Genomic DNA, 25,818 nt, shown 5'->3' with positions numbered 1-25,818 from the left:
TCTTGCGTAAGAAACAGGGCAGTGTTTATCGGGAACAGCAGTCGAAGACAGACGAGCTGATTTTGTGGCAAGCATCAGTTAAATGTTAAAAATGGCTTCATAAACAGCCACTGTCTCATTTCCTTTAAGGATTCTTTGACTGATAATGTGACCAACTACGAGAAAACTGTGAAATTTGCGTCTTTAGTTTGTTGAAACACTGGACTACTGTGCAGCACACCGTTTTCTCTTCAGTGAATCATTTTGCTGATATTATCAGGGAAAGATTCTAATTTTTATAGTTTACTCAGTATAAACTGCCCTGGAAACGGACCTTAAAACAATAATAGTTTATTAGGATGGGCGGCCGATGATAATCTAGAAAAAAACAGCAATGTTGGTTGCAAAAGGGAAAGACTGGATGTCCAAATAAATGTTTATTTGTACCATAAAAGATAAATTGTTTTGGCTTGGCAACAGGTTCTTGTTAGCCTGTGCAGTTGTCGTGGAAACGCTGAATTGTTGGTGATTAAAATGCATCTTAAACAGTATTATTCCTGACAGAAACGGTCCAGTTTGTTCATAGGTTTTCTAATTTATTTTTTTACTCTTTTAGCCCCCAACTGGAAGTGACACGATGGTGAAAGCAGGTGTGACCACGAGCATCAACACAAAGCACCAGTGCATCACCGCCATGAAGGAGTACGAGAACAAATCCTTGGAGGTCAGTTTGGAGGCTCTTATGTTATAAATGTTATTTATTACACTATACAGAGAACAAGATTACTTCTTTAATCAGGATTACTGTAACTGAATATAAATCACAATAATGGAAGTAAAGGATCATCACCTGAGGACAGGAAGCTCTCTGTTTACTGTGAGTTGCTAGCGTAGGCTTAGCTGCTGTGGAAGCAACTAAAATCCTGATTTATAGCAATTTCTGTGCTGCTTGTTCAGTTTTTGCAGGTTGTGTGTCTGCTCGCGAGACGTTTCTGTCAATTAGAGCAATTTGATTCACTTAATGTGGCTAGGACGACGTTAAAGCGCTCCAGATAGTGCTAGCAACAGGCTAAAGGGAACAGCAGAACTCCTAGAGATAGCCTTAGCCTGGCGATGTCAGCAAACTGATGCCAACCAGTGAATTATTCCAACATTTTCAGGGAAGCTTAGCATGTTTTATGGGTAAGTTGAATTTGAAAAATAAAACTGAAGCTGTCATGAAAAGTTTAATCTCTGAGCTCATTAGGAAAATTAACTGATGATGCAGAAGTCAACTAGTTATGTTCTCTAAACCATATGTACCTGCAGGTCACAATATTACAAAGCAAAACATGTAGATTAGTTTATATTTTGAAATAGTTTGTCACAAAAATCCAAAACGGTTATTTACAGTGAAGCTTCATAACTGATTGAGGGAGTTTGACATGAACTAAAATCTGTGTAGAACAGTTCTGGAGATTTAAAATGGTCCTCAAAATATAAATGTTCATCAATATAGTATTTTTTTTTTTTTATTGTCAGACTCCACTTTGTAGACATAAACATTGGTTAGGAGGCTTGTCAGCTGTTTTGTGTAATTTTTACTGCATTAGGTCAAATAAATGGCATCAGAATAACATGAGCACGACCAAGACATCGATCTGGAAAAGATATGTGTCTTGGAAATTATTTGATATATCAAGCTGACATTTTACAAATATCTTTATATGAATAATCATGTTGTTTGCCATAAAACAGGGGTGTCAAACATGCGGCTCGTGGGCCAAAAGCGGTCTTCCAGAGGGTCCAATCTGGCCCTCAAAATGTAAAAATTCCAGAGAAGACATTAAATACAGTTTGTAAATTAGTGAAACTATAAATTTTAAATAAATTCTACTTACTGAAGTAAAATACTAGATTGATCCTTGTTCTTTTGTCATTTTTGCCTCATTTTTGTAATATTTTGTCTTTTTTTGAATGCCTTTTGTTGTTTGTTTCATGTTTTCATCATTTTGTTTCTCTTTTTGTCTCGTTTGTGTTTTTGTCTTTTTGTCATTTTGTGCTTTGCTTTATTCATTGTTTTGTGTGTCACTTTTGTCATTTTGCTTCTCGCTTTTGTCATTTTTTTGTATAATTTTTGTAATTTATCCATTTTATCACTTTTTTCTCTTTTTTGTTTCGTGTCGTTTGTCTTATTTTTTGTCATTTGTCTCATTTTTGTAATATGTCTTGTTTTTGGTCTTTTTTTTGTCTGACTTTGTTTGTTTCATGTTTTTGTTGTTTTGTGTTTCCTTTTTGTCTTGGTTGTGTTTTTGTCTTTTTTTCTGTCATTTTGTTTCCAACTTTTCTAATTTTTTATCAAATTTTTGTCATTTATCCATTTCTTTTGTCACTTTTTTACCTTTTTGTCTAATTTTTTAAAATCTCTTCTTTGTTTAGTTTTGTCGTTTTACTAATTTTTGTCATTTTGTGTCTCATTTTTGTAATATTTTGTCTTGTTTTTGTCTGACTTTTGTCATTTTGATCATAAAGTAAAATCCTCTGTGGTTCACTTCCAGATGACTAAATGTTGTGTTCCTTTGTCGACATTCTGTGATCTGGAAGTTGTAATGTGGAAATGATAACCTGAGGCTGAATGTTGTTGAAACTGAATATATTTTTCTTAATAAATTTCAGGTTATTCATAGTGTTTAGTAAAAAGATAATTCCTTAAATGTGAACATTTTTGCACTAACACAAAGGAACCATTAGGAATTGTGGTTATTTATAGGTTACTATGCTGTGGTTTTACTGGTCTGGTCCACTGGAGATCAGATTGGACTGATTGTGGAACCTGAACTAGAATGAGTTTGACACTCCTGCCATAAAACCTTTAGGCAAATCAGAGACATTCAAGCAGAAATTGTTTTTAAAATGGGGCCTGATGTGTTTGAGTTAATTTCACTGAAACAACACGCTGATTTCTGTCGCTCTGCCTGCAGGAATTGAGGCTGGAGGACTACCAGGCGGGCAGGAAAGGTCCGACCAACCCGATGGCTCCAGGGACCGGCGGCCTGTTTGGTCCGGCCACAGCCACATCCAGCGCCACGACTGGCCTGTTCGGCTCTGCGGCCCCCAACACCAGCTTCTCTTTCGGCCAGAACAAGAGCACCTTTGGAGGCGGTAAGTAACGATGAAAACACAACCTGGAGAGTCGACCTGAAGCGTTGGAGCTGGTGAAGCTACATGCCACGTGTTATCCTCTTTCCAGCAGCCACCGGCGGCTTCGGTACAACTACAGGAGGTCTGTTTGGCGGTCAGACCCAGCAGCAAGCCGGCAGCCTCTTCAAGCCGTTCGGTCAGACCACCACCGCTCAGAGCACCGGCTTCTCCTTCGGCAACACCAACACCATGGGACAGGCCAACACCAGCAGCATGGTGAGAACCCTGCGATGTCTTTATTATTAAACCCTGATAGCATTAATGTATACATCACTACAACTTAAACTATCAGATGTTAGTTTGATTGGTAGGTTTTTTTTTATGTAAAGTTGCCAATTTCATAAATACAGTGGTTCCTCGTCATATCACAGTTCACTTTTCGCGGTCTCACTGTATCGTGGATTTTTAAATTTCAAACTGGAGTTTTATTTTTATACAAAGACAGCCTGGATGTCAGAATGTCTCTATTTTAAAGTGAGGATGTGTTGGTGTTTGTTCAGGGTTTGTTTGGGAACACGGCAGCGTCTCAGTCCGGTGGCCTGTTTGGCACAGCTCAAACCAGCACCGCCACCGGTTTTGGGACGGCCACTGGGCTGTTCGGCCAAACCAACACTGGGTTTGGAAACGTGGGCACGCAGGTAAAGACTAGATTCATCATCAATTGTTGCTGTTAAAATTACACCGTTTTTGCAGAATTCTGAATGTTTTTCCTCTTGTTGCCTTTTGCAGCAGAGTCTATTCGGCAATAAGACGGCCGGCTTCGGCCCCACCACCACCAGCGCTCCGTCCTTTGGCACAGGCACCGGGCTCTTTGGAAACAAGCCGGCCCTCACGCTGGGAACCGGAACCAACACCTCCACCTTCGGTAATTTAGGCTCAGTTTGAAATACAGTAAAAACACTAAGGAACGGTGGAGTTAGGTGACGATCTATGTCTGTCTGTCTGTCAGCAACATTACTTAAAAACAGACTAACAGATTTGGATGAAATTTTCAGTGAAGGTCAGAAATGATACAAGGACCAAGAGATTAGATTCTGGCAGTGATGCAGCTTATAGTCTAGATCCACAGATTTGTTCAAGATTTCTCTATCATTGCCAGATAGCGACACGGTGTCACTGTAACCATGACAACAAGTGAACACTACATCAGCTGCCTGCTGATGATCACATGATTGTCATCCTGCTACAAATCCACCACTGTGGGCTTATCAGGACTTATCTGTCAGAAATCAAACAAGGAACTGATTAAATTGTGGGGGTGTTTCTGAGTCCCATCAATTCCTGCCGCCCGCTACATATTTAGGTCACGTGATTCAGTATCCGTACATAACGTACACATGCAGAACACACACCTGTGTTCAGGTCATTCTGTTTGTAGGTACATCTATATTAAATGTTGCCGTGATTTTTGATCATCAATAACTAATAAATTCTGCATTTCTGACAATATGGGGGAATGAGCAGCCTTGGAGGAGGACTGCTCTCTCTAAGGGCTTTTATAGTTTGAGATTTACATCAAAGCAGAAAGCGACTGGACGCTTGGCTGACAGATTTTTTTTTTTTTTTTTTTGACCGTTTTTAAATTTAGTGTTCGATGTGAGCGTTGAGGCTTTTTAAATTTTGCTGTTTTAATGTTTGTGTTTTTTCTCTGGCTGTAGGTTTTGGGGCGAACCCTGCTGGAGGGAGTCTGTTTGGGAACAAGTCGACCACCGGGGGACTGGGGACTGGACTGGGAACCAGCTTTGGAACAGGTAACACCAAACACATCTTTCTGGGCCACTTTAAAAACAGATAATTCTATTGAAAGTATTTATTGTGGCTGTATATGTACGTTTTTCAGCCACTAGGAACCCTAGAGTTTTATAATAAAGGTATTTATGTTGCAGCTCAGCAAAAATCACTGCAATTAATTGGCTTTTTGTGGACAAAAAAAGCAGTGGGAAGCTGTGACGGATGTTGTCAGACTAGAACAGCAAATCCTATATTTTATGTGTTTTGACCAAGAAAAAATGTGGGATTATGATAATTGTTGACAGTTAATTTTAAATGAGTTAATTATTTCAGAAGTAATCAGACTGCAGCACACAGGACTCCTCAGCCAGACTGGTTAGTGTGTAGATTGTCCTCCGCTGTATGTTAACACAAAGCTGTATGCGTCCAGCAGTGGGCACAGGACAGACTCTGTTTGGGAACAACCAGAACAAACTGGGCACCACACTGGGAACGATGGGAACGTTTGGAACCACGGGATTCAACAGTGGAACGAGCACGCTGGGCTTCGGAGCTCCACAACAACCTGTTGGTGAGCAGCAGCTTGTTTTGATTCTGTGTTTTAAAAAATTATTCATGAAGGAATGAGAAATAATTTAAACAGTTTAGTGTGTCGTTTAGAATAGAGGTGTCCAACATGCAGCCCGTGGGCCAAAAGCGGTCCTCCAGAGGGTCCAATCCGGCCCTCAAAGTGTAAAAATTCCAGAGAAGACATTAACTGCAGATTGTAAATTAGTAAAACTATAAATTTAAAATAATTTCTAGACCATGACAAGTTGTTTAGATCAGAAAGTAAAATGCTAGATTGTTCATTGTTCTTTTGTTGTTTTGTGTCTCATTTTTGTAATATTTCGTCTTGTTTTTGTTGTTTTTTGTCTTTTTGTCTGACTTTTGTTTCTTATTTTTGTTGTTTTGTACTTCCTTTTTGTCTCACTCGTGTTTTTCTCATTTTGTGTCTTATTTTGTAATTTTTTGTCCTGTTTTTGTCTGACTTGTCATGTTTTTTTTGTTTTGTGTGTTTCCTTTTTGTCTTGCTTGTGTTTTTTGTCTACTTTTTTGTTGTTTTGTTTCCTGCTTTTGTCTCATATGTTGTGTTCCTTTGTAGACACTCTCTGATCTGGCAGTTGTAATGTGGAAATGATAAACTGAGGCTGAATGTTGCTGAAACTGAATATATTTTTCTTAATAAATTTCAGGTTATTCATAGTGTTTAGTAAAAAGATAATTCCTTAAATGTGTACATTTTTGCACTAAAACAAAGGAACCATTAGGAATTGTGGTTATTTAAAGGTTACTATGCTGTGATTTTACTGGTCCGGTCCACTGAAGATCAGATTGGACTGAATGTGGAACCTGGACTAAGATGGTTCTGACTCCCCTGTTTTATATAATAGTGCTTTTACCAGCTGCCTTGTCCAGTGAAGAAAACCAGCTCTTATTTTTAAACAGTCCCATCAAACTAGCTGTTTGTTCTGTCTTTGTTTCATTCTGACTATGTTTGTGCTTCGGTTTCTTTTCTGTCTTTCAGCCCTCACAGATCCAAACGCTGCCGCCGCCCAGCAGGCCATGCTTCAGCAGCAGCTCAGCGTTCTGGCCTACTCACCGTACGGAGACTCACCACTGTTCAGAAACCCGCTGTCAGACCCCAAGAAGAAGGAGGAGGTGAGAATAACTGGACTGGAGACTGACAAAAAGGCTAAAGGGATAATAGGTCCCACTTCCATTTAGAAAAGCCACGCTACATATTCTGTTATCCTGTGGGATCATGTAGTGTAATTATTTATTACAGAAATCTGTGTTTTATTCAAGATAACAGGTGCCCTTCATTTTAATTGGCTGTCAGTGTCGTCATATCGCCTTTACCTGCTGTAGCCTGAGAAACGTGTGAAAGCAAATGTTGGATTGAACTTTAATACATCCAGAAAACAACAACTCCCATGATTCCAAACTACTCCACGACATCATTAGACGGCATCAAACTTTAGCTTAATTATACAAGCTGTCACTCCACGCTTTGAAAGAGAAAAGCTTAGGCTTAAAAAAAATCATTCCAAGATGTAAACAGAGTAGCTCACGGTGTCTCAGTTTGAATCGTCCAATCACAGCTCCTCCTCTGTTCCGACAGCGTCTGAAACCAACCAATCCAACGGCTCAGAAGGCCCTGACCACGCCCACCCACTACAAGCTGACGCCCCGTCCTGCGACCAGAGTCCGGCCCAAAGCGCTGACGTCTTCGGGCGGCTCTAAGTCGCAGCTCTTCGACGGCCTGGATGACGACGAGCCGTCGCTCACCAACGGAGCCTTTATCCCGAGGTACCGCCTCATCACAAACTATCCACAAGTTCCATCCTGTCGCAGCACAGACCGACTTTTGTACGACAATATCCGTGTTTGTTTTCTCTGCAGGAAGAGCATAAAGAAACTGATGCTGAAGAACCTTAACAGCAGTCAGTACAGCAGCCCGATTAACAAAGAGAGTGACGACCTGGCCTCGCCACCGGAGTATCCACAGAACGGACACAGGTTTACACACTTTACTGTTTCATGTCTGTTCAGCACTGAGCTTTGATTCAAACCACATCTAGATAGGAAATCTTGCATTTGATGGAGGTTTGAACTCTCATCCAGCCAGGAAAACGAAGAACTAGAAACTCAAACTCACTGTGGCTTCATCTCAGAATATATCTTTGTTTTCTTCTGCCACAAGCACAAACTTAATGAGGAATCAGTTTTTTCCAGTCCTTTATCTGCGTTTCCACCACAGTTTAAAGCCTCTGATAGTTGGTGACACTGATCAGCTGCTGTTTAGCTGTGATTTAAGGCCAAACAAAACAACAGCTCCAACACAGTCTGAAAGTGGACCTCATTGCAAGATTCCATCTTTATCTCCTGCTAGATGTCCTCTTGTCTATAAATGTTGGACAAGTCCTGCACTTATTCATCAGTCCTTCTATCTAATGGCTCAAAGCTCAGTGACCAAAAAAACCTGGACTGGTTTGCTTCCATCCTCTGCCTCCATTTTGCTAAAAATAAGACTAATGCATGAATGTAACCTGAGGCAGTGATTTTAGTTTTCTGTGATGAGAAGTTGATGTCCAGGTTGAGATCAAGGTTTCCTTTATTGTCATTCAAACTGTACACCAGCAGATGCAAAGAAGAATTAAATTGCAAAGCGTCTGAATCACAGAAACACTGGAAAAACTGATTAAAAATATACACTGTATTAGTAAAAATATGAATAAAATTCAGTAAATACATAAATGTAATGAGTCAATGGGTGCACCTATGCTACCGTTTAAAAGTTTCATGTTTTCCATGAAAACTCCCACTTTTATCCATGTGCTAACACAGGGCTCCAGACTAACTTTTTTCCTAGGAGCGCAAGCAGAAAATTTAGGGGCGCACACCAAAATCGACTTGCAAAGTAAATATTCACATTTCCACTAATTTTCATTGTATTCCTGATAAATACTTGAACAATGAATGCAGAAATTATAATGTTTTCAATTCACATTTTATTGTGCAGCAGTTGACACAACATAACAAGAAAAGCACTCAGAGAACGCAGTCCTCCACCAAATGTCGGTTGGCAAGCCAGCTCATTTGCGTGTTACTGTCAACTGCTGGGCTGAAGTGTGGAGCAGAAGTTTGTCAGCAACAAAAAATGTTCAATAATAATTTTTAAAAATTGGCAAATTTACTGGTCGCACATGCGCGAGTAGATGAAAAACTTACTCACACTGTCTCAGATTTTAGTCTGAAAATGCGACCATTTAGTCGCAGTCTGGAGCCCTGTAACATAACTGCACAAGGGTTTTCTAATCATCAGTTAGCCTTTCAACACCATTAGCTAACACAATGTAGCATTAGAACACAGGAGTGATGGTTGCTGGAAATGTTCCTCTGTACCCCTATGGAGATATTCCATTAAAAATCAGCTGTTTCCAGCTAGAATAGTCATTTACCACATTAACAATGTCTACACTGGATTTATCATTCATTTAATGTTATCTTCATTGGGAAAAAAAAAGATTTTCTTTCAAAAATATGACATTTCTAAGTGACCATGAACTTTTGAACGCTATCGTACATTAATTAAAGTTGCTCTATATTAGTTAAAATTGCTCTATATTAGTTTAAGTTGCTCTCTATTAAAGTTGCTGTTTATTAATTGAAGTTGCTCTACATTAAAGTTACTCTGTATTAATTAAAATTCTATATTAATTAAAGTTGCTCTATATTTATTAAAGTTGCTCTATATTAAAGTTGCTCTATATTAGTTAAAGTTGCTCTGTATTAGTTAAAAATTGCTGTATATTAAAATTGCTCCATATTAGTTAAAGTTGGTGTATATTAAAGTTGCTCTATATTCGTTAACTTTGCTCTATATTAAAGTTGCTCTATATTTTTTGTAGTTGCTTGAAAATGAGTTAAAATTGCTCTATAATGGTCGAAGTTGCTCTGTATTAAAGTTGTTCTTTATTAAAGTTGCTCTACAATAGTTGAAGTTGCTCTACAGACATTTGAACGGTGGTGTATGATCGTGGATGGTGCCTCAGTCTGTATTTTGTATTTTATTTGTGTGTCCACATGGAGACAGTATAGCGGTCATTCCCATCTGTCTCCTGTTGGTTGCTTAATAAGCCGAATGCTTCGTATGGTGCCGTAACGTTGCCTCACCTACTGCCTCCTGTTCTACAGCCATGTGGAGGAGGAGGAGGAGCTGAGGGAGGCGCCGGGACCCAGCGGCCGGCCGGACGACGACCCGGAGGTCACCCACTTCTACGTCAACCCCATCGCCAAGCCGATCCCTCAGGGCCGAGCCCAGACCAGTCTGCAGGACACCATCAGCGACCTGAACATGCACAAACCGTCCAGGAACGGCCTGGAGGTGAGCCGCCTCGCCGCAGAGATGATCTGTGCCTCGACAGAAACAGTAACGCTTAGTTTGACGATATTGAACGTTATGTTTTTATTTGTGTCGTCAGCTGAGCAACGATGACGTGTCGGCGTCTCTGGGAGAAGAATCTCTGCAGGAGGAGAGGGAGGAGGAGCAGCTGGAGTCCCAACAGTCTCCTCATCCTGCAGGTCAGATTCACTCATTTACAAACTTAAACCTGTTGTTTCTGTGACCGGGATCGATGTTCATCTGCAGATGAAAAGCATCACACTCTTTTCTTTCTGTTCTTCAGGCATCGTTCTGAACCGTGTGGGGTATTACACAATCCCCTCCATGGACGACCTCGCTGAGATGGTGGACGAGAACGGAGAGTGTGTTGTAGAAAACTTCACCATCGGCAGGAAAGGTACCAAACAGCTGACTCTGAACAGTCTATTCTCCCGTCAACAGCAGACATATTCACTAAAATGACATCAGCAAGCTCAGAGTGTGATTTTTTCCACTCAGCTAAAGTCATTGCTGATTGGACGGTCTTCTCACCGCTCTGCTCTGATTGGCCCTCACAGGTTATGGCTCCATCTTCTTCCCTGGCGAGGTGAACGTGACGGGACTGAACCTTGACGAGATTGTCCACTTCAGACGTAAAGAGGTGATCGTGTACCCAGACGACAAGAACAAGCCGCCAGAGGGGGAGGGGCTTAACAGGTGAGTGACGGGAGCCTTAATACTTTAATAATAAACCATACACATCAAAGCGATAAATATGAGCTGTAAAAACACAAAACAAACTGTAGACGACTCACACAGCTCAGTCTGTTTTTATTTATGTATGTTTTTGTGTGGGTAGGCGAGCGGAGGTGACTCTGGACGGTGTCTGGCCGAACGACAAGACAACCTGCACTCAGATCAGAAGTCCTGAACGCCTCACCGACATGAACTACGAGGGTCGGCTGGAGAAGGCCTCGCGCAAGCAGGGAGCCCGTTTCCTCGAGTACCGGCCCGAAACCGGCTCCTGGGTGTTCGAGGTCAGTTACCTGAACTTTTACATTAGATAGTATCTGACGTAATAATCTGAATTTCTCTGTTTGTTTTCCCTTAGTGCCCTACATACAAAACGATTACTGTCAAGGACCATTACTGTAGATATTTTGATGTCAGGACAGGAAAGATGTCTTGATCAAGTTTTTCTGCCCCCAATCCGACCAGAATCATTTAATACAGGGGGTCCTCAGTTTATGACGTCCTCGACCTACGGCGTTTCGTTGTTACATCGGAAGTGGTTACGTGGAACTAGTTGGTGAGCGGATGAATACATCGTCACACGGCGCTATAAAACAGCTTTGTTTATGTTCTCCAGTTGTACGCCACCTTGGATTGTGCTACATTCAGTAACTTTTTGCCCTTCATTGCAGCTCCAAAGCTCCCAAGTCAGACTCTTCATATCCTTAGAAGAAAAGGAAAGCTGTCTCCATGGAAGTGAAATTAGATAGAATAAAATGTTGGGAACAAGGCAAAACACCAACTAATATTGGCATTGTTAGATCAGGTCGTAAAAGCAGTGCAGCATATTCTGTTATCTTCTTGTAAATTGATTCATACATGCATGAAAGTCGTTGGTATTCATGACTTTTATGAAGAACTGATCGATATCGTGATGCATGTAATGGCTTTGTTTACATTTTCGACGGCGTTCCGACTTACGGAAATTGACTTATGTTGATCTGTAGGAACAGAACTCCAATGTAGGTTGAGGACCCCTGTATTTACTATGCTGAGCCCTAATCCGATACCATTTATCTAGAAATTACTAAGTACTGTCGATCAGCTGTAGTACCTGGATGTTCCACCAGATGGAGCCTCTTCCTGTGACCAGAGGAGGTGGTCAGTTGGACTACAGGAAGTTCATGTTGTCCACTGGAGAGCATTGTAGGGGTTTAGCTAGTAAAGGGGCACCATGACAAAGATATTTGTGGTGCTTAATGACCTCTGACCAGTGTTTATTGAAGCCAGAGTTAACTATGGTGGCGTTTCTGTTTCCAGTGGCAAATTACTAGCTGCTACATCATGTGTTTGTGGCTGAAAATAGAAAAACAGAATGAAGGTCCAGATTATTCAGTTTGAAATATAAATTAATTGGTTATTGATTAGTAACACTGTATTTGTGAAGAATAATCTAAATTTGCAGAGTAAATAAAGGATTAGACTCAAGTCTATGCTGATGTTGATCAGTTAAAAAATGCCTTCATTGGTCCTGATCTTGATCTTAGGATCTGTATCTGGACATCCCAAAGAGTGAAATCAGTCTAATAGTTCTTGTTTTTATGAGAGATGATTGACAAAGATTTTCCTCCAACCGTCCTGTTCATCCCTTATTGTGGTCGCAGTTCTTTGAAAACACCAAAGCTTAGTGACTCTGACTGGGGATGTTATGTTAAGAGGAACTGTGATTGTTCTGGCTGTCACAGGTCTCTGCCTTAAACATCCATTAGTCAGTTTGCTTCAGAAATACTGTCTCAGCAGCTTTTATCATTCTCAAAGCTCTGAGTTTGAATGTAGCTGGAAACGTGAGAGAGTTAACATCATCTCTGCTGATCGATGCTCCGCTCTCTTCCTGTTGTAGTGTTTTAATGTCCCAGCTCAGCCTCAGGTAGATCACTAAACCTGACAACCTAAAAGATGCTGTAAAGACGCCAGCAGCTGCTTCATGTTGACCTCAGATGTAACTGACTCCTCCCCCTCTCCGTCTCAGGTGGCCCATTTCTCCAAATATGGCCTCCAGGACTCGGATGAAGACGAGGACGTGCCGCCTAAAGCCGACCCCAAGAAGCTGAAGACGACGATGACTCTTCCTCCCTCCAGGCTGCAGCAGCAGCTTCCCCCCTCCCAGCAGCAGGTGGCGCCACAGGCTCAGGTAGAGCAGCCTGCGCCCATCCACACTCTTCATCCTCCTCATCCTCACTGACACACCTGAGCTGATTAAAGGAGCTTCCACTCAGTCCTGTGTCCAGCTGTCTGGTCGTAGCAGAGCCACCGTCTGTTCTGGTTTTATGTCTTTGAGTCTGCAGCGACAAAAACACAACACTTATTTTTGTGTTTTGTCATTTTAACACATTCATCACTTTAAATTGTATTATTATTATTATTATTATTATTTTTAATTAAACTCACTGCAGAGAAAGGAGAGGGCTGAAATACGGAGCAGGTTTCACTTAGACTTTGAGACAAAACCTAAAACCCCAGAAATACACAGTGTGATTTTGGTGTTTATCAGCTTTATTAGTTTTACGTTCACATAAAAGGGTGATTCAGGACCGGTCTCGTAGCGCCTCCTTCAGTCACTTAGGAACAGGTTGTTTCGCTTATTTTGAACGTTAGAGCTCTGGAAGTTCAGACTGACTTCTTAAACATGAAGTGCTTTAGGTCTGACACGATGGAGACATGGAAATCACTTCAGTTTGGACTTAAAATCAGGACCAAACAAAAAAACATACTTGTGAACTTTCTGCATTACCAACTGAATGAATGTGGGTTTCTATGGTAACGCATATGATGTGTGATACTGTAACTGCACAGCTGTGTTCAGTGGGATTACTGACAGAAAGCTCAGCAGGTGTGCAGATAAAATATCAGCGAGAATCACCAGGAAACTGGTTTAAATCCCACGTTAACTCTGGTGGTTTAGTTTGAATGAGAGCCAGCTTTGCAACATTAAAAATTCAAACTTTAAGCTAAAGGAAGCTAACATGTTGATCTGTAGTTCTGCCCTTTGATCTGTTAGCAGCTCTTTATTATAACGTCTTGATGACTTCAGACTGGAGACATTAACCAGTCTTTTAGCTGGGAGCTCCACTTCCAGATTTGATTTCTTCACGTAAAAGGAAGAAATGTTTTAAAAAAATTTTATTTATGAAGACATTAAGAGTGAGACTAATAAGATATAAAGTGTAACGCCGACCAACAACAGATAATGGAGTTTTTGGCTCATTTTTCAGTGCGATATAAAATCCTCCAGCTCTGTGGAAGCAACAACCAGAGAGATCTCCTCTGTGCTGTTAGACGCTGTGAGAACGACAGAAATTATAACAAGAAATCAACAGAGGAAACTTTGTCTTACAGACTTTGAATGTCTAAAGTTTAATCTTCATGTTTAGCAAGACGAAAGCTCTGATTCTGCTGTTAATGTAGCTCGACTAACTCTGAATCGAGCAGAGAGTTAATGTGGCTCATTGGAGGTGTGATCAAATGATTCTGAGACTGATCCTATAATGACCAAAAGAAAAACAGATTTAAGTTTGGTGTCCTTCATCACTGAAGTGTTCTCCTTCCTGTAAAGCAGTGGAATCATGTAAACAGAACCCTTGAACTTTAGTTTCATTCAGGAGAAGAGAAAGATAAATCTGGTGAATTGGGCAGGAAGAGAGTGAGGATTGTTGTTGGACCACCAACATGCACCACAGTTCAGGTGGTTTGAATTAGACCTCAGGAAGTTAGAGTAGGTTTTGACAAATTCACGGAGCACGACCACAGAAAAGATCCTCTTCCAGTCTCAGAGATTGTTGTTTTATCTGTGGTAGCTGCAGACCGTCGTGATGAACCACCAGCTGCCGACTAAAACAGACTGAGATGTTTGAAATCTTTAACTTGCACCTACCAGTGGGTCCTGATGTTTATAGCACCACACCACGCCGTCCCAGAAGTTTTTGATCGCACCTCCTACGTTTATCATGGAGGTGCTGGGAAGCGCTCTTTAAGTGATTCTCTTTGAAGAAGCTATTTCACTTTTCTGAAACCTTTTCTTTCCAGATCTTATATTGTTTAAGGTTTGTGTTCAAAGAATGTGATATTATACTAATAGTAGTCACACTTGCACATTTTATCTAATGTTTAACATCAAAATTACTGGAAACGCTTTAGACCAATTTGCTTTAAGATGTTTGACATAAATTGTACTAAGTTTCACTTTGAAATTCTGAAAGAAAAATAAAGTCACTGACATTTAAGTTTTGGTCTGTAACGTTTGTGTGAAAATGAATAGTATTTGAAGCTGCACCAGTCGGACTTCATTTTGCATGTGTTTCTAAAATAGTGGTTTGTATTTGAACTGCGTATAGTGACTACCTGGAAAATGTCTTGTTTTCAGAAAAAAAAAGCAAAACATTTGTCATTTTGAGGTTCTGAAATCTAAAATTTGTTGGGGTTTTTTGTCTCAAAATAGCTGCAAATTCACATTTGGAGCATTTTTTAAAAAATTTATTTATTTATTTATTTATTTATTTATTTATTTTAAAGAAAAAATACGATTTGAGGATCTCCTTTGATTCCAGGATGTTGTGATGGAGAAACCAACATGAGATTAAGGGTTCAGGTTTCTTACTGTGCACAGATAGAACGGTTTTTGATCTTAAAATGTAAGCTGAAGAACTCCACCAAGTAGCACAATCCCCTAAATGTTTATTTTGGTCCTAGATAGTACTGAGGAGTTTTAAAATCATAAAGACATTCTGACAGACTTTTTGCTCCATATATGATCAGACTTGAGTCACCGATGATCCGTTACCTCAGCGGGTTTCTGTGGGTTTGTTTTTGACGTCAGAAGTGGTGACTCTCGTTGTGTCTTTCAGTCCACGGTCGTCATGGATCTTCCGGGCGGCGTCTCGGAGCTGGACAGCGACATGGCGGACATCACCCAGAGCTACCCGACGGACAGCATGCTTCGAGGAGAGGAGGACGGCGACCTGCCGGCGGGTGAAATGGACACAACGGCCGGGAAGCTCGGAGGTTTTGCGTCCGCAGAGCACGACGGTGTCTCCACATCTGGCCACATTGCGTCCTCGTTTGGCATCAACCCGCACACGCTCCAGGTAGAGTCGGATTTAATTACATAACCTGATCTGTACGGAACAAGGCAACCTCGACTAATCCTAACCCTCCTCGACTTACATCAGAATTCTGTACCTACGATGCAACGTAGCTTGATTTTCACCATAAGTCGGAACTCGCATACTGTGACGTATGTGGCGTACAACCAGCGAATGTAAACAAAGCCGTCTTCCTCGTGTAGGAAGATGTCTTTCCGCACGAAATTTGTTTTAACATCGCAAACGCCGTACGTTAGAATGATTCAACAAGAGTTTCTTAATAAATTTATGGGAGATGGTGACGGAACCACAAAACGCCGTAGGTTGAGGGCGTTGTAAACCGAGGACCAGCTGTACTTAACAATTTAGATCGTCAGCATTGTCAGTAAATAATTGATTATTCACTAACGCAAACAATGAATAATATTCCATATGCTAATGCAGCTTTTTTTTAACCAGTGACACCTGACTTTAAACACCTGAAATGGTGTTGGGACATCAGCTGTCCTCCGTCTTCAAACTGCAACCTCTTACCAGAAGTCATTAACCTCCACAGTAGTCTTTGTCATGGTGCCCCTTTACTAGCTGAACCCCCACAATGCTCTCTGCTTTAACATGAACTGTATTTTGAGTGACGCCTCCTGTGATGTCTCTACAGTATTAAACAGGAAGAGGCTCCACCTGGTGGAACAACCAGGTACTACAGTTGGTCAACATGCGTATCCCTCCTCCACTCAATAGTATGTGTCTGCAGAGCCGGAGGCTGCACCGACAGGGCTGCACCCAGAGGGCTGCACATTTCCGGTCGCACGTTTTGAGCATTTTATAAAAGTTACCACAATAGATGGTCACTGTAGTGCACAACTTATGGTTTAAATGCAGAACTTGCAGTTTTAAATTATGATCTCACTGAAAATATTCTTAGAATTTAAAATATTTTTTCAAAGAGTTTTCCGCTTTTATTTTGACCCCAGTAAGTTTTTCTGCAGAGCTGGAGGCTGCACTTTCAGGACCACATCAAGTATTCCGCACAAAGTACTACTTCATATCCTACCTAAGATTTTAAAGGTTTAATTCACCCAAATAGCACTTATTACAATACCATGACTGGGTTGCTGAGACTTGCGTTAAGCAACATGAAATTTATACCTCTTTACTCATTTTGTTTCAAGTCATGCTTTTATTCTGAAGGAGGTGTGCACCGATACACGGAAGTGAAGTATTCTCTGAGTGCTGGGAAATTGTTGGTTATCGTTTGATGAAGTTCCCAATAAAGATGTGGTGGTTCTACCTGTTCCATGAAGAAGCCTGGAATTAATTCCTTAACTTGCATTTGCACAAACTGTGTAATTATCAGGTATAAAATAATAATGTAATCGTCTGTAATGGCCTTTGTGGTGTCGACATCTCAAAAAGCACGATCTGAAAAGTTGAAAAGAGGCAGTACACAGGGACATCTCTGGAAGCAGATATTTATATTTATTTCATACAGTACCACTAAATAAAAATAAAAGTTAAATATGCAAACACACAAAGGTAAATTAGCTCTATGACTAAATATAAATGTTTATTCGTTATAAAACATACAGCCCTCTCCATGCAGCCTCAGACTCTGCAGACACATACTATTGGAATATTTTGAGTGAAATCATCCTTTAAAACTGTAAGTTCTACATTTGAACCGTAAGTTGTGCACTAAAGTGACCATCTATTGTGGTAACTTTTAAAAAATGCTCGAAACGTACGACCGGAAGTGTGCAGCCCTCTGGGTGCAGCCTCCGGCTCTGCAGACACACCTTTCTCCCTCCACTGCGTAATCGGTTAATATATTTTTACAGACTTAAACAGGACTCCAGACTGCGACCAAACTGTTTTTGAGAATGTGTGATTTAAAATTTAAAGTGATGATGTTGTGCTCGTGCATGATGAGCACAACATCATGCATGTCTGTACCTCCACCCCTCTACCTCTTCCCCTCTATCTCTATCCCTCTATCTCTACCTCTCTACCTCTTCTGTCCCTCTCAACCCACCCGGCCAGCAGCAGATGGTTCCCCCCACATTAGAGCCGGGTTCTGCTCAAGTTTTTTTTCCCTGTTAAAAGGGTGTTTTCCTGCCATTGTCTCCTTAGGGCTTGCTCTCTTCAGGCATATGGGTTCTGTAAAGCGTCTCGAGACAGTTTGACTGTAATTGGCGCTATAGAAATAAAATTGAATTGAATTGAAAATTAAGCTGTATTAAAGTCACTCTAACCGGCACAGGCAGCTGCTGTGTTAACCACAGTGGTGGGAAGTAGTACTTTTATACCTTCGGAGTACTGTGGTATTTATGCTGTTTTTTCCGCTTGTAGAAAAGAACACGTAGAAAAAATCAGTCGGGTTCATCTTGGACAAATCTGACATTAGAACGCCCTGGTTTGCTCTTTTCATGGTTGCGTTTGATCGTCTGAGCAGCTTCCACATCCAGCACCGTGGGTCCTTTAAGGACCTTTTGGTAAAATGTAGTGTCTGTCCTTAAGAAAATGTTCTGCTAGTGATGTGTTTTGCCTGTGACAAGATGGAAGGTTTGACCAAATAAAAAAGTTGGTTACACCGAAGGGCTACCAGTTTACTAACGGCAGTAAATTAACCCACAATCATTAGGATCCCTAAACTCACATTTCCGAATCTAAGCACTTCCTGTTTGTGTGAGGGATTGAATGAAGCTGTCCTTCTGTCTGCAGATCATGAAGGCATCTCTGTTTGCTGAGGATGAGGATGACGGTGACATGTTCCAGGACCAGGCAGTGATGAAGATCTCCTCTGATGTCTCGTCTCCTCGCCTCGTCCTGCCGGGAGCTCACGGCCGACCCTCCGGTACGAAACACAAATCTGTTCTCTCAGCTCGTTTCTGATCAGTCGCTGTCTGACTTCATTCACTTCACTGTTGGACAAACCTTCTCTCTCCCTGCAGTCGGCGGTCTCCTTCAGGCTCGTTTCACCTCCGGTCTCCTCTCTCAGCTCTCAGACTCTCCCTGCCCTCCTCTGCCGTCATCCCGGGCGTCTCCGGCGGCGATCGAACCCTCACGCTCGCTGCAGTGGGCGGGGCCAGGACCCTCCTCTTTCCTGGTTCCTCCCAGGACTCCGGAGCCTTCGATCAGGACAGTCGGGGTCCGGCGGCTGGGCGGCCCCGTCCCCATGAAGGAGTCGGTCACCCAGGGGAAGGTCAGTAGTCGCGTGGTTGGTTCAGTCATGTCAAAACAATTCAGATGCTTAAAGTGAGTTTTCTCTTCGTGTGACCGCTGTCCTTCACAGTAACCCGTGTTATTGTTTTGCAGGGAGCTTTGCTGATGGACACCGGGCTATTTGCGGTCCGTTCCTTCCGGGTTGGTTGGGGTCCTGGCTGGACGTTGGCTCACTGCGGCAGCCGGCTGAGTTCACCAACATCCAAACAGCTCGAGTACCAAGAACTGACGACCAAGACCGACTTCAGCTTCCTGCCTAAACCTGCCAAGAGCAAACCGTAAGAGACGCCAACACTCCGACTGCACAACAAATAACAACAGATGTCCCAATTAGGTCGATTAATATTTAGTACAGGTGGTCCTCAACTTATGTCTGACTTCCATTCCTACAGCGTGACATAAATTGATTGTCACCGTAAGTCGGAACTCCGGCAAAAATGTACACAAAGCCTTTACGTGCATCACAATATCGATCAGTTCTTCGTGCGACATAGGCCAAGCAACCGGCTGATGTTCGTCGGTGTTTATCCTGTTCCCAGCATTTTATTCTATCTAATTTCACTTCCATGGAGACGGCTTTCCTTTTCTTCCAAGCATCAGAAGAGTCTGACTTACGCTGGGAGCCATAATGAAGGACAAAAAGTTAGTGAATGTAGCACAATCCAAGGTGGCGTATGGAAGAATGGAAACAAAGCCGTCTGATAGCGCAGCTCGCCAACCAGTTCCAACGTAACGACAAAACAAAGTAGGTGGAGGACATCATAAATCGAGGACCCCCTTGTATTTGTTGATCTGATACCATTTCCTGAATAATTAATGCTATTTGTCCGCTGCATCTGTGACTTCTGCATTGCTGAAATGAATGCAGCTGTTAAAATAAAGCAGTTTTTACGTCATGAATTGTGAAAATGACAGCTGTAGTAGATCATACCTGCACGTCCCCTCTACCGTGTTAAGAAGACATTGAATCTTTTTTCTCTACAGAACAGTCTTACATGTGTTTTACAAATATCTTGAGTACTGTTTGTTGTTTGGCATGAGACGACATCACAAGCTGGACCATTTTTGAATGTAGTTCCACTAGGGACTGGGTGATATAAAAATACATCATCGCTGTTCGTTTTCTGTCTTTTGACTGATATAAATGTGAAAACAGAGTCAAATTACGATTACAGGGAGTCCTCGGTTTACGGCGTCCTCAACCTACGGCGTTTCGTTGTTACATTGGAACTGGTTATGTGGAACTAGTTGACGAGTGGAGCGGATGAATACGTCATCACACGGCGCTATCAGACGGCTTTGTTTCCATTCTCTGGTTGTACGCCACCTTGGATTGTGCTACATTCACTAACTTTTTGCCCTTCATTATGGCTCCCAAGCATAAGTCAGACTCTTCTGATGCTTGGAAGAAAAGGAAAACCGTCTCCATGGAAGTGAAGTTAGATAGAACAAAATGCTGGGAACAGGAAGAAACATCGACTAATATCGACATTATTAGATCAGGTTGTAAAAACAGTGCAACATATTCTGTTATCTTCTTGTAAAATGACTCATACATGCATGGAAGTCGTTGGTATTCAAGACTTTTATGAAGAACTGATCGATATCATGATGCACGGAACGGCTTTGTTTACATTTTCGCTGGAGTTCCGACTTATGGCCAAAATCGACTTATGTCAATCTGTGGGAATGGAACAGCGATGTAAGTTGAGGACCTCCGTATAAATGTGAAAACAGCATTAAATTATGAATACGTGATAATAAAAAGTTGCACATTTAATCTTTTAACTGCAGAAACCATGTGATGAAGAATCACATGTTAAAGTGGTTCAAATGCGATGCGAAAACCTTTTGTATTTTGTGTTTACTTTGCTCAGAAGTAAAGAAAACACTGTTGATTTGTGTCTCTGAGTCAGAAGAGGAGATACACGGTGGATTAGGAAACCTGAATTAGCTGAGGTGTAATATCCAGAATGAGGGATGGAATTTAATTGAAGGGAAAAATCCTTCTTTAAAATCATCTTTCAGACTGAACTGGTGTGTTTTTCTTCAGACTGACAGAAAGCCCCTACAAGGTGGTGCTGGAGCAGCTGGTGGGTCTGGAGCCTCCACAGGGGAAGACCAGTGAGGAGGAGGGGGATGAAGAGAGCCAGGCGGTGCTGCAGCGCCCCCTGGAGATCTGCCTGAAGCACAGCACCGTCAGCACCCCGGACGCCTCCGCCTGCCCGCTGGTACGACCGCAGCTCGGTGTGGCGGCGCTGCACGAATACGCCGAGTGGATCACAGAGCTGAACGACAAGCAGGGAGACGCAGATCGTAAGTGATTCAACTCCCTGAATCTAAAAACCTGCCACCAGCTTTAAAAGGCATGTCAAAATTACATACATTATCAGAGCAAGAAACGGAAAGAAATTAGACAAAAACACACTCATCTGACGTCTTACTTTCCGATGTTCCCTTAACAAGTCAGGTATGACTTTTGGTTTCGCCAGAAAAAACAAACTTGAACAATTAAACCAAGATGCTCAGATATCAAAATCACTCTGCATCTCCCATTTAACAAAAAATGCTAAAATACGCCGATTGCTGGAGCTAAATTCAGAAAAAACAAATAATTCTGAGCTCAGCTGTGACCAAAACTGACATTCCAAACATTCAGGGATGTTTCAGATGAACTGCAGGCAGTGTTTACACAAAGAAACGAGAAAAAAAAACTAGTGAAAGATATAGTTTAATATCGGTTATATGTAGAGCGTTCATTTATTTCCAGTGTTCACTTCTTGGTTTCTTCAATTGCTGTCAAACAGATAAAGAAATTAAACTGTTCTCTTGTGATGATTCCTGTCTTCCTGCACAGCAGACTTCTGAGTTCTCGCTCCTTCGTGTTCTGTTTCCGTAGAGCTGCAGGACTTCAAAAAAATGAGACAGAAGCAAAAACTACTCAATCTGTTCAGAGGGTTTAAGTTAATCCAGGGGAATTCATATTATACATTAAGTTTGATTTTAAGAGACAGTGATTTTTTTGACCACGATACTCTCTCTATTGGCTCTTTATTTAGCATGAGCGGTGTGCAGCATGTAGAGGACGTGGTATCTGAGGGACCAGAGGTTTTACAGTCTGTTTCAGGTCCTATAGTTTTCAGTCCACTCTGCTCTTCTGTAGGATTTTCTTTTTAACTCTGTTTCCCCTCCAGCCCTCCTGGGTCACTGGGCCGAGGTGTGGACGCTGTGCGAGGCTCTGTGGGGTCGGTTGGGCCCCACGGATCAGGAGCCCGACGTCGAGGCACCCAGTGAGTACGAGCAGCAGCTGGAGAGGCGGCGGACCTTCTCATCCTGGCTGTCCCACGGCGCCACCTGCAGGGTGGAGGAGGAGGTGGCTCTGGTGGGGAAGGGGTGCCACACGGAGGCCATCTTCAGCTACCTGACAGGAAACCGCATCAGCGAGGCGTGTCGACTCGCTCAGAAGGAAGGTGAGGACGAAACTGGAGGTTCAGTTTAATATGAAGAAAACATAAAAGTAGATTCTGGAGCGTTTCAGACGGAAGCTGAGAAGAAGCAGTAATGTACAGTATGAGAAAAAGTATGTGATCTGGACTTTAAAGTATCTAACAGTATTTCAGTAGACCCTAAAATGACTTCATACACCTGTAAATGTGCAGAAACTGGACTCTTCAAATGAGTCTGATCCAAAATGTGTGTCAGTAACCTGCAGAAAGATCTGAGTCACCTTATCTGGACTTTAAAAGACAGAAAATAAATAATATGAAGTGTTAACATTCATCTGTTTGTCCGTCCAGGAGACCACCGCCTGTCCCTGCTGCTGTCCCAGGCCATGGGTTCTCAGTACTGCCGGGACCTTCTGGCCCTTCAGCTGGCCGACTGGAACCGCATGCAGACAGACTGCTACCTGCCTGAAGAACGACTTCGCATCTTCACACTGCTCGCCGGCAAGCCTGTACGACACACTGCATTTATTTCCAGAGTTTATTAAGGAAGCGTGATAAACATTTGGTGTAATCCAAACTGGTTTCTTCTCTACATACAACACATTGGAGTCACTTTCCTCCTAAAGGCCAATTCATGTTTTCTGCATCGATGTGCTCCTTCTGATGAACGGATGTGATTCTGTTCAGACTACACCTGAACCAAAGTTTTATCTACTTAATTATTAATCTGTAGCACCATACTGTTTAATTGCAGTAAAACAGAGAGGGTGAACACAGGATATCTGGAGAATGTAGAACTTCTCACTGTGTTTTGGCTCATTGATAGAAACACATGTAAATCAAAGCATCTCTGAAGTCCTGCAGAAACTACTTCAATCACAGCTCTGTTACTGATAATAGTAAAAATGTGGATGATGGAGAATCTCCTGATCTCCTGTCCTCAGAACAGAAATTTGTTTTCCTGGCAATTACCGGACTCGTAATGCAGGCAGTCGCACATTTTGGGCTGCCACAGATGGTCCGTGGACACTCATGGATTTGTGCAGATAGTTGAATTACCTCTAGCACACCTCTTTGGTTTTTTGGGGGATTTTTCGAGCACAGTCTGCAGACTGAATCGATTTCATTTGCACACGGTCAATTCATGGCATCTGTTTTCTCAAGGAACTTCACAAAGTCAGGTGAAGTAGGAAAGAAAAGAAAGAACTTTATCTTATCTTTATCTTATCTTATCTTAAACCCAACAAAACCAGGTTCCTTTGCACAGGATTTGCTGGGAGTTTTTAAAATTTATTTATTTTTTTATTTAGCATTTATTTAACCCGGTTAGTCCCATTGAGACCAGAGATCTGGCCATGACGGCATCAGCGTTGTCACATTAAAAAACGTAAACAACAGATTAAATTAACAACATTAAAACCTGCATACAGACCTGGTAGACCGTAATGATTCCACCAGAACTTTAAACTCATTCAGTGGAACGTTGAAGTTGAGATTGTAGTTTATTCCAAGCATGAGGTACAGAAAACTTACAGGCTTTCTTTTCCAGTTCAGATTTGGGGACAACAAATTGCAGAATATCTATAGATTGGAGATTGTTACTTCCATGTTTCCTTGTTAAAAGACAAGATAAATAGCAAGGAACAATACCCAGAATGGTTCTGTAAATAAACACCAGTGACTGAGACGTCGGTACTTAAAGATGTTCAGTTAACTGTAGAATAGAGTAGACAGTTGTAAGGGGACCACATCTGAAAATGAATGTCAGTGCCCATTGGTACACGCTATCCAGCATGCTAAGACAATTAGCATATACAACACATCTAATGTCATTATCAGGCAAAAGGGTTCTCTCCACCAATTTGTTTCACACAAAAAGAAAAGCAAGAAAGCAAGACTTGTTTCTGTAATAAAATCCTAATAAGAGTTTCAGTGGGCAGCGAGAAAGACAGCAGATCCTCTGGCAGAACCGGGCTCAGGGAGGATGAGGTGTGGTTAGGGATAGCAGCCACGGACTTCTGGAGAACCTAGAACTTCCCGCTGTTTGGGCTCCAATGATGGGAAGCACATATAAATGAAATACCTGCAGAGAATACTTTAACTACAGCTGTTAGTGATGAAGTTGAAAGGTGGACATTTGTTTTCGGAACCACTTGGCTTTCTGAGACGTTCTCAATTGTCTGGCTTGTAGAGATGACATTTAGTGCAGTCCCAAATTCTAGTCTGGATGGTTAATCTGCGTTTAGTTGTACAGATGGTTGCCTTATATCTGAAAGTGAACACTGGAAAGGAAAAAACACTGAACGTTTACAGGATGTTGCAGCTTCTTATAAATTGGACTGTCGGAATTTTTTTGTCTTTTTTGGGGCACGAGACTTCTGGAGAATTTAAAACTTCCCACTGTGTTTTGGCTCCGTTATTCCAAAGTCCTGCAGAGAATGCTTGAATTCCAGCTCTGTTAATGATATATTTTGAAGCTGTTTATTAATTTTTTGTTGTGTTTTTTTGTCATTTGATCCCATGTTTTGGGCTGCACATGGACCCTCTTGGGTTTGTGTGGATGACAGAATCAGGGTCATGGTAAAAGTGACACGATTCGCCTCTCTGCTGCTAAACTTTTAACATTAAGAGTTTCATAGTTTACATCAGCACCATCCGGTGAGTTTAAATGTGTTTCCTGGTTGCAGGTGTGGCAGTCGTCTGAGTCTGTGGTGAACGTTTGCTCCGAGTTGGACTGGAAGCGCTGCCTGGCCGTCCACCTCTGGTTCATGCTGCCTCCGACCGCTTCTGTGGCCGACGCCCTCGCCAAATACGAAGCCGCCTTTCAGGTGAGCCGCTGTAGTCCTGAGTACTTAGCGGGCTTTCCTTCATCTGCTTTATTTTTTTAACAGTTAATAGTTAATAGTTCCTCCCCGTAGGGCTCCTGTGATAGCGGGAAATACGCCTGCGCCCCTCTGCCGCCCTACTTGGAGGCAGATCAGCCAGATTTGGAGGAGGAGGAGGAGGAGGAGGCTAAACGGCCGCTGTACGACACCTGCTTCCACCTGCTCAAACTCTACAGCGACAGGTAAACCAGACATCGCTCACTGCTGCTGCAGAGAAAGTAGTAGATGTTCATATCAGAGTCTAGAGGACAAAAACATCTGCATTATTGAACATGTGAACTCTGGCTGGACCCAAATATTCGGTCGTTGTGGTGGTATCCGAATATTATACTAAGATTATTTCAATTTTTACAGTTTCTGGATGCTCTAAAACACATTTCAAACCTGCCGGAGGATGAAAGCTGCAAATAAATAAACCTCAACGCTGATCAGTTTCAACATTCATTCAAAATACTCTCAGGAACAACATCGACCATTCAGGGTTTGTTTACGTCTTGAAACATTTTTGTGATTATGTTTTGGCGGCGGGCTGCACAGTGGTGTAGTGGTTAGCACTTTCACCTTGCAGCAAGAAGATC

The 25,818-nt window shown here is 41.9% G+C and overlaps 1 protein-coding gene across 4 annotated transcripts in view; it reads left to right on the top strand.

Annotated features, from left to right (window-relative positions):
- Positions 1-25,818, top strand: part of nup98 (nucleoporin 98 and 96 precursor) — a 46,603-nt gene that overhangs the window by 7,333 nt on the left and 13,452 nt on the right. Inside the window, exons 6-30 of one of the 4 annotated variants that reach the window (XM_023269467.3) lie at positions 596-703; positions 2,940-3,120; positions 3,212-3,375; positions 3,660-3,797; positions 3,889-4,024; positions 4,818-4,910; positions 5,321-5,461; positions 6,458-6,591; positions 7,055-7,242; positions 7,336-7,452; positions 9,631-9,820; positions 9,918-10,017; positions 10,122-10,235; positions 10,396-10,534; positions 10,677-10,854; positions 12,579-12,740; positions 15,451-15,690; positions 18,409-18,541; positions 18,639-18,889; positions 19,003-19,187; positions 20,963-21,225; positions 22,104-22,379; positions 22,707-22,864; positions 25,043-25,183; positions 25,274-25,422. In XM_023269467.3, the coding sequence (XP_023125235.1) occupies positions 596-703; positions 2,940-3,120; positions 3,212-3,375; positions 3,660-3,797; positions 3,889-4,024; positions 4,818-4,910; positions 5,321-5,461; positions 6,458-6,591; positions 7,055-7,242; positions 7,336-7,452; positions 9,631-9,820; positions 9,918-10,017; positions 10,122-10,235; positions 10,396-10,534; positions 10,677-10,854; positions 12,579-12,740; positions 15,451-15,690; positions 18,409-18,541; positions 18,639-18,889; positions 19,003-19,187; positions 20,963-21,225; positions 22,104-22,379; positions 22,707-22,864; positions 25,043-25,183; positions 25,274-25,422 (4,079 nt within the window). Of the gene's footprint in view, positions 1-595; positions 704-2,939; positions 3,121-3,208; positions 3,376-3,659; positions 3,798-3,888; positions 4,025-4,817; positions 4,911-5,320; positions 5,462-6,457; positions 6,592-7,054; positions 7,243-7,335; positions 7,453-9,630; positions 9,821-9,917; positions 10,018-10,121; positions 10,236-10,395; positions 10,535-10,676; positions 10,855-12,578; positions 12,741-15,450; positions 15,691-18,408; positions 18,542-18,638; positions 18,890-19,002; positions 19,188-20,962; positions 21,226-22,103; positions 22,380-22,706; positions 22,865-25,042; positions 25,184-25,273; positions 25,423-25,818 lie in introns of all 4 variants that reach the window. The other 3 variants (XM_023269469.3, XM_023269468.3, XM_023269466.3) reach the window with 3 other exon arrangements.

This window comes from Amphiprion ocellaris, chromosome 14, assembly GCF_022539595.1.
Source record: "Amphiprion ocellaris isolate individual 3 ecotype Okinawa chromosome 14, ASM2253959v1, whole genome shotgun sequence".
Classification (NCBI taxonomy): domain Eukaryota; kingdom Metazoa; phylum Chordata; class Actinopteri; family Pomacentridae; genus Amphiprion; species Amphiprion ocellaris.
The sequence above is the reverse complement of the archived record's forward strand: the minus strand, read 5'-3'. Positions and strand labels throughout refer to the sequence as shown.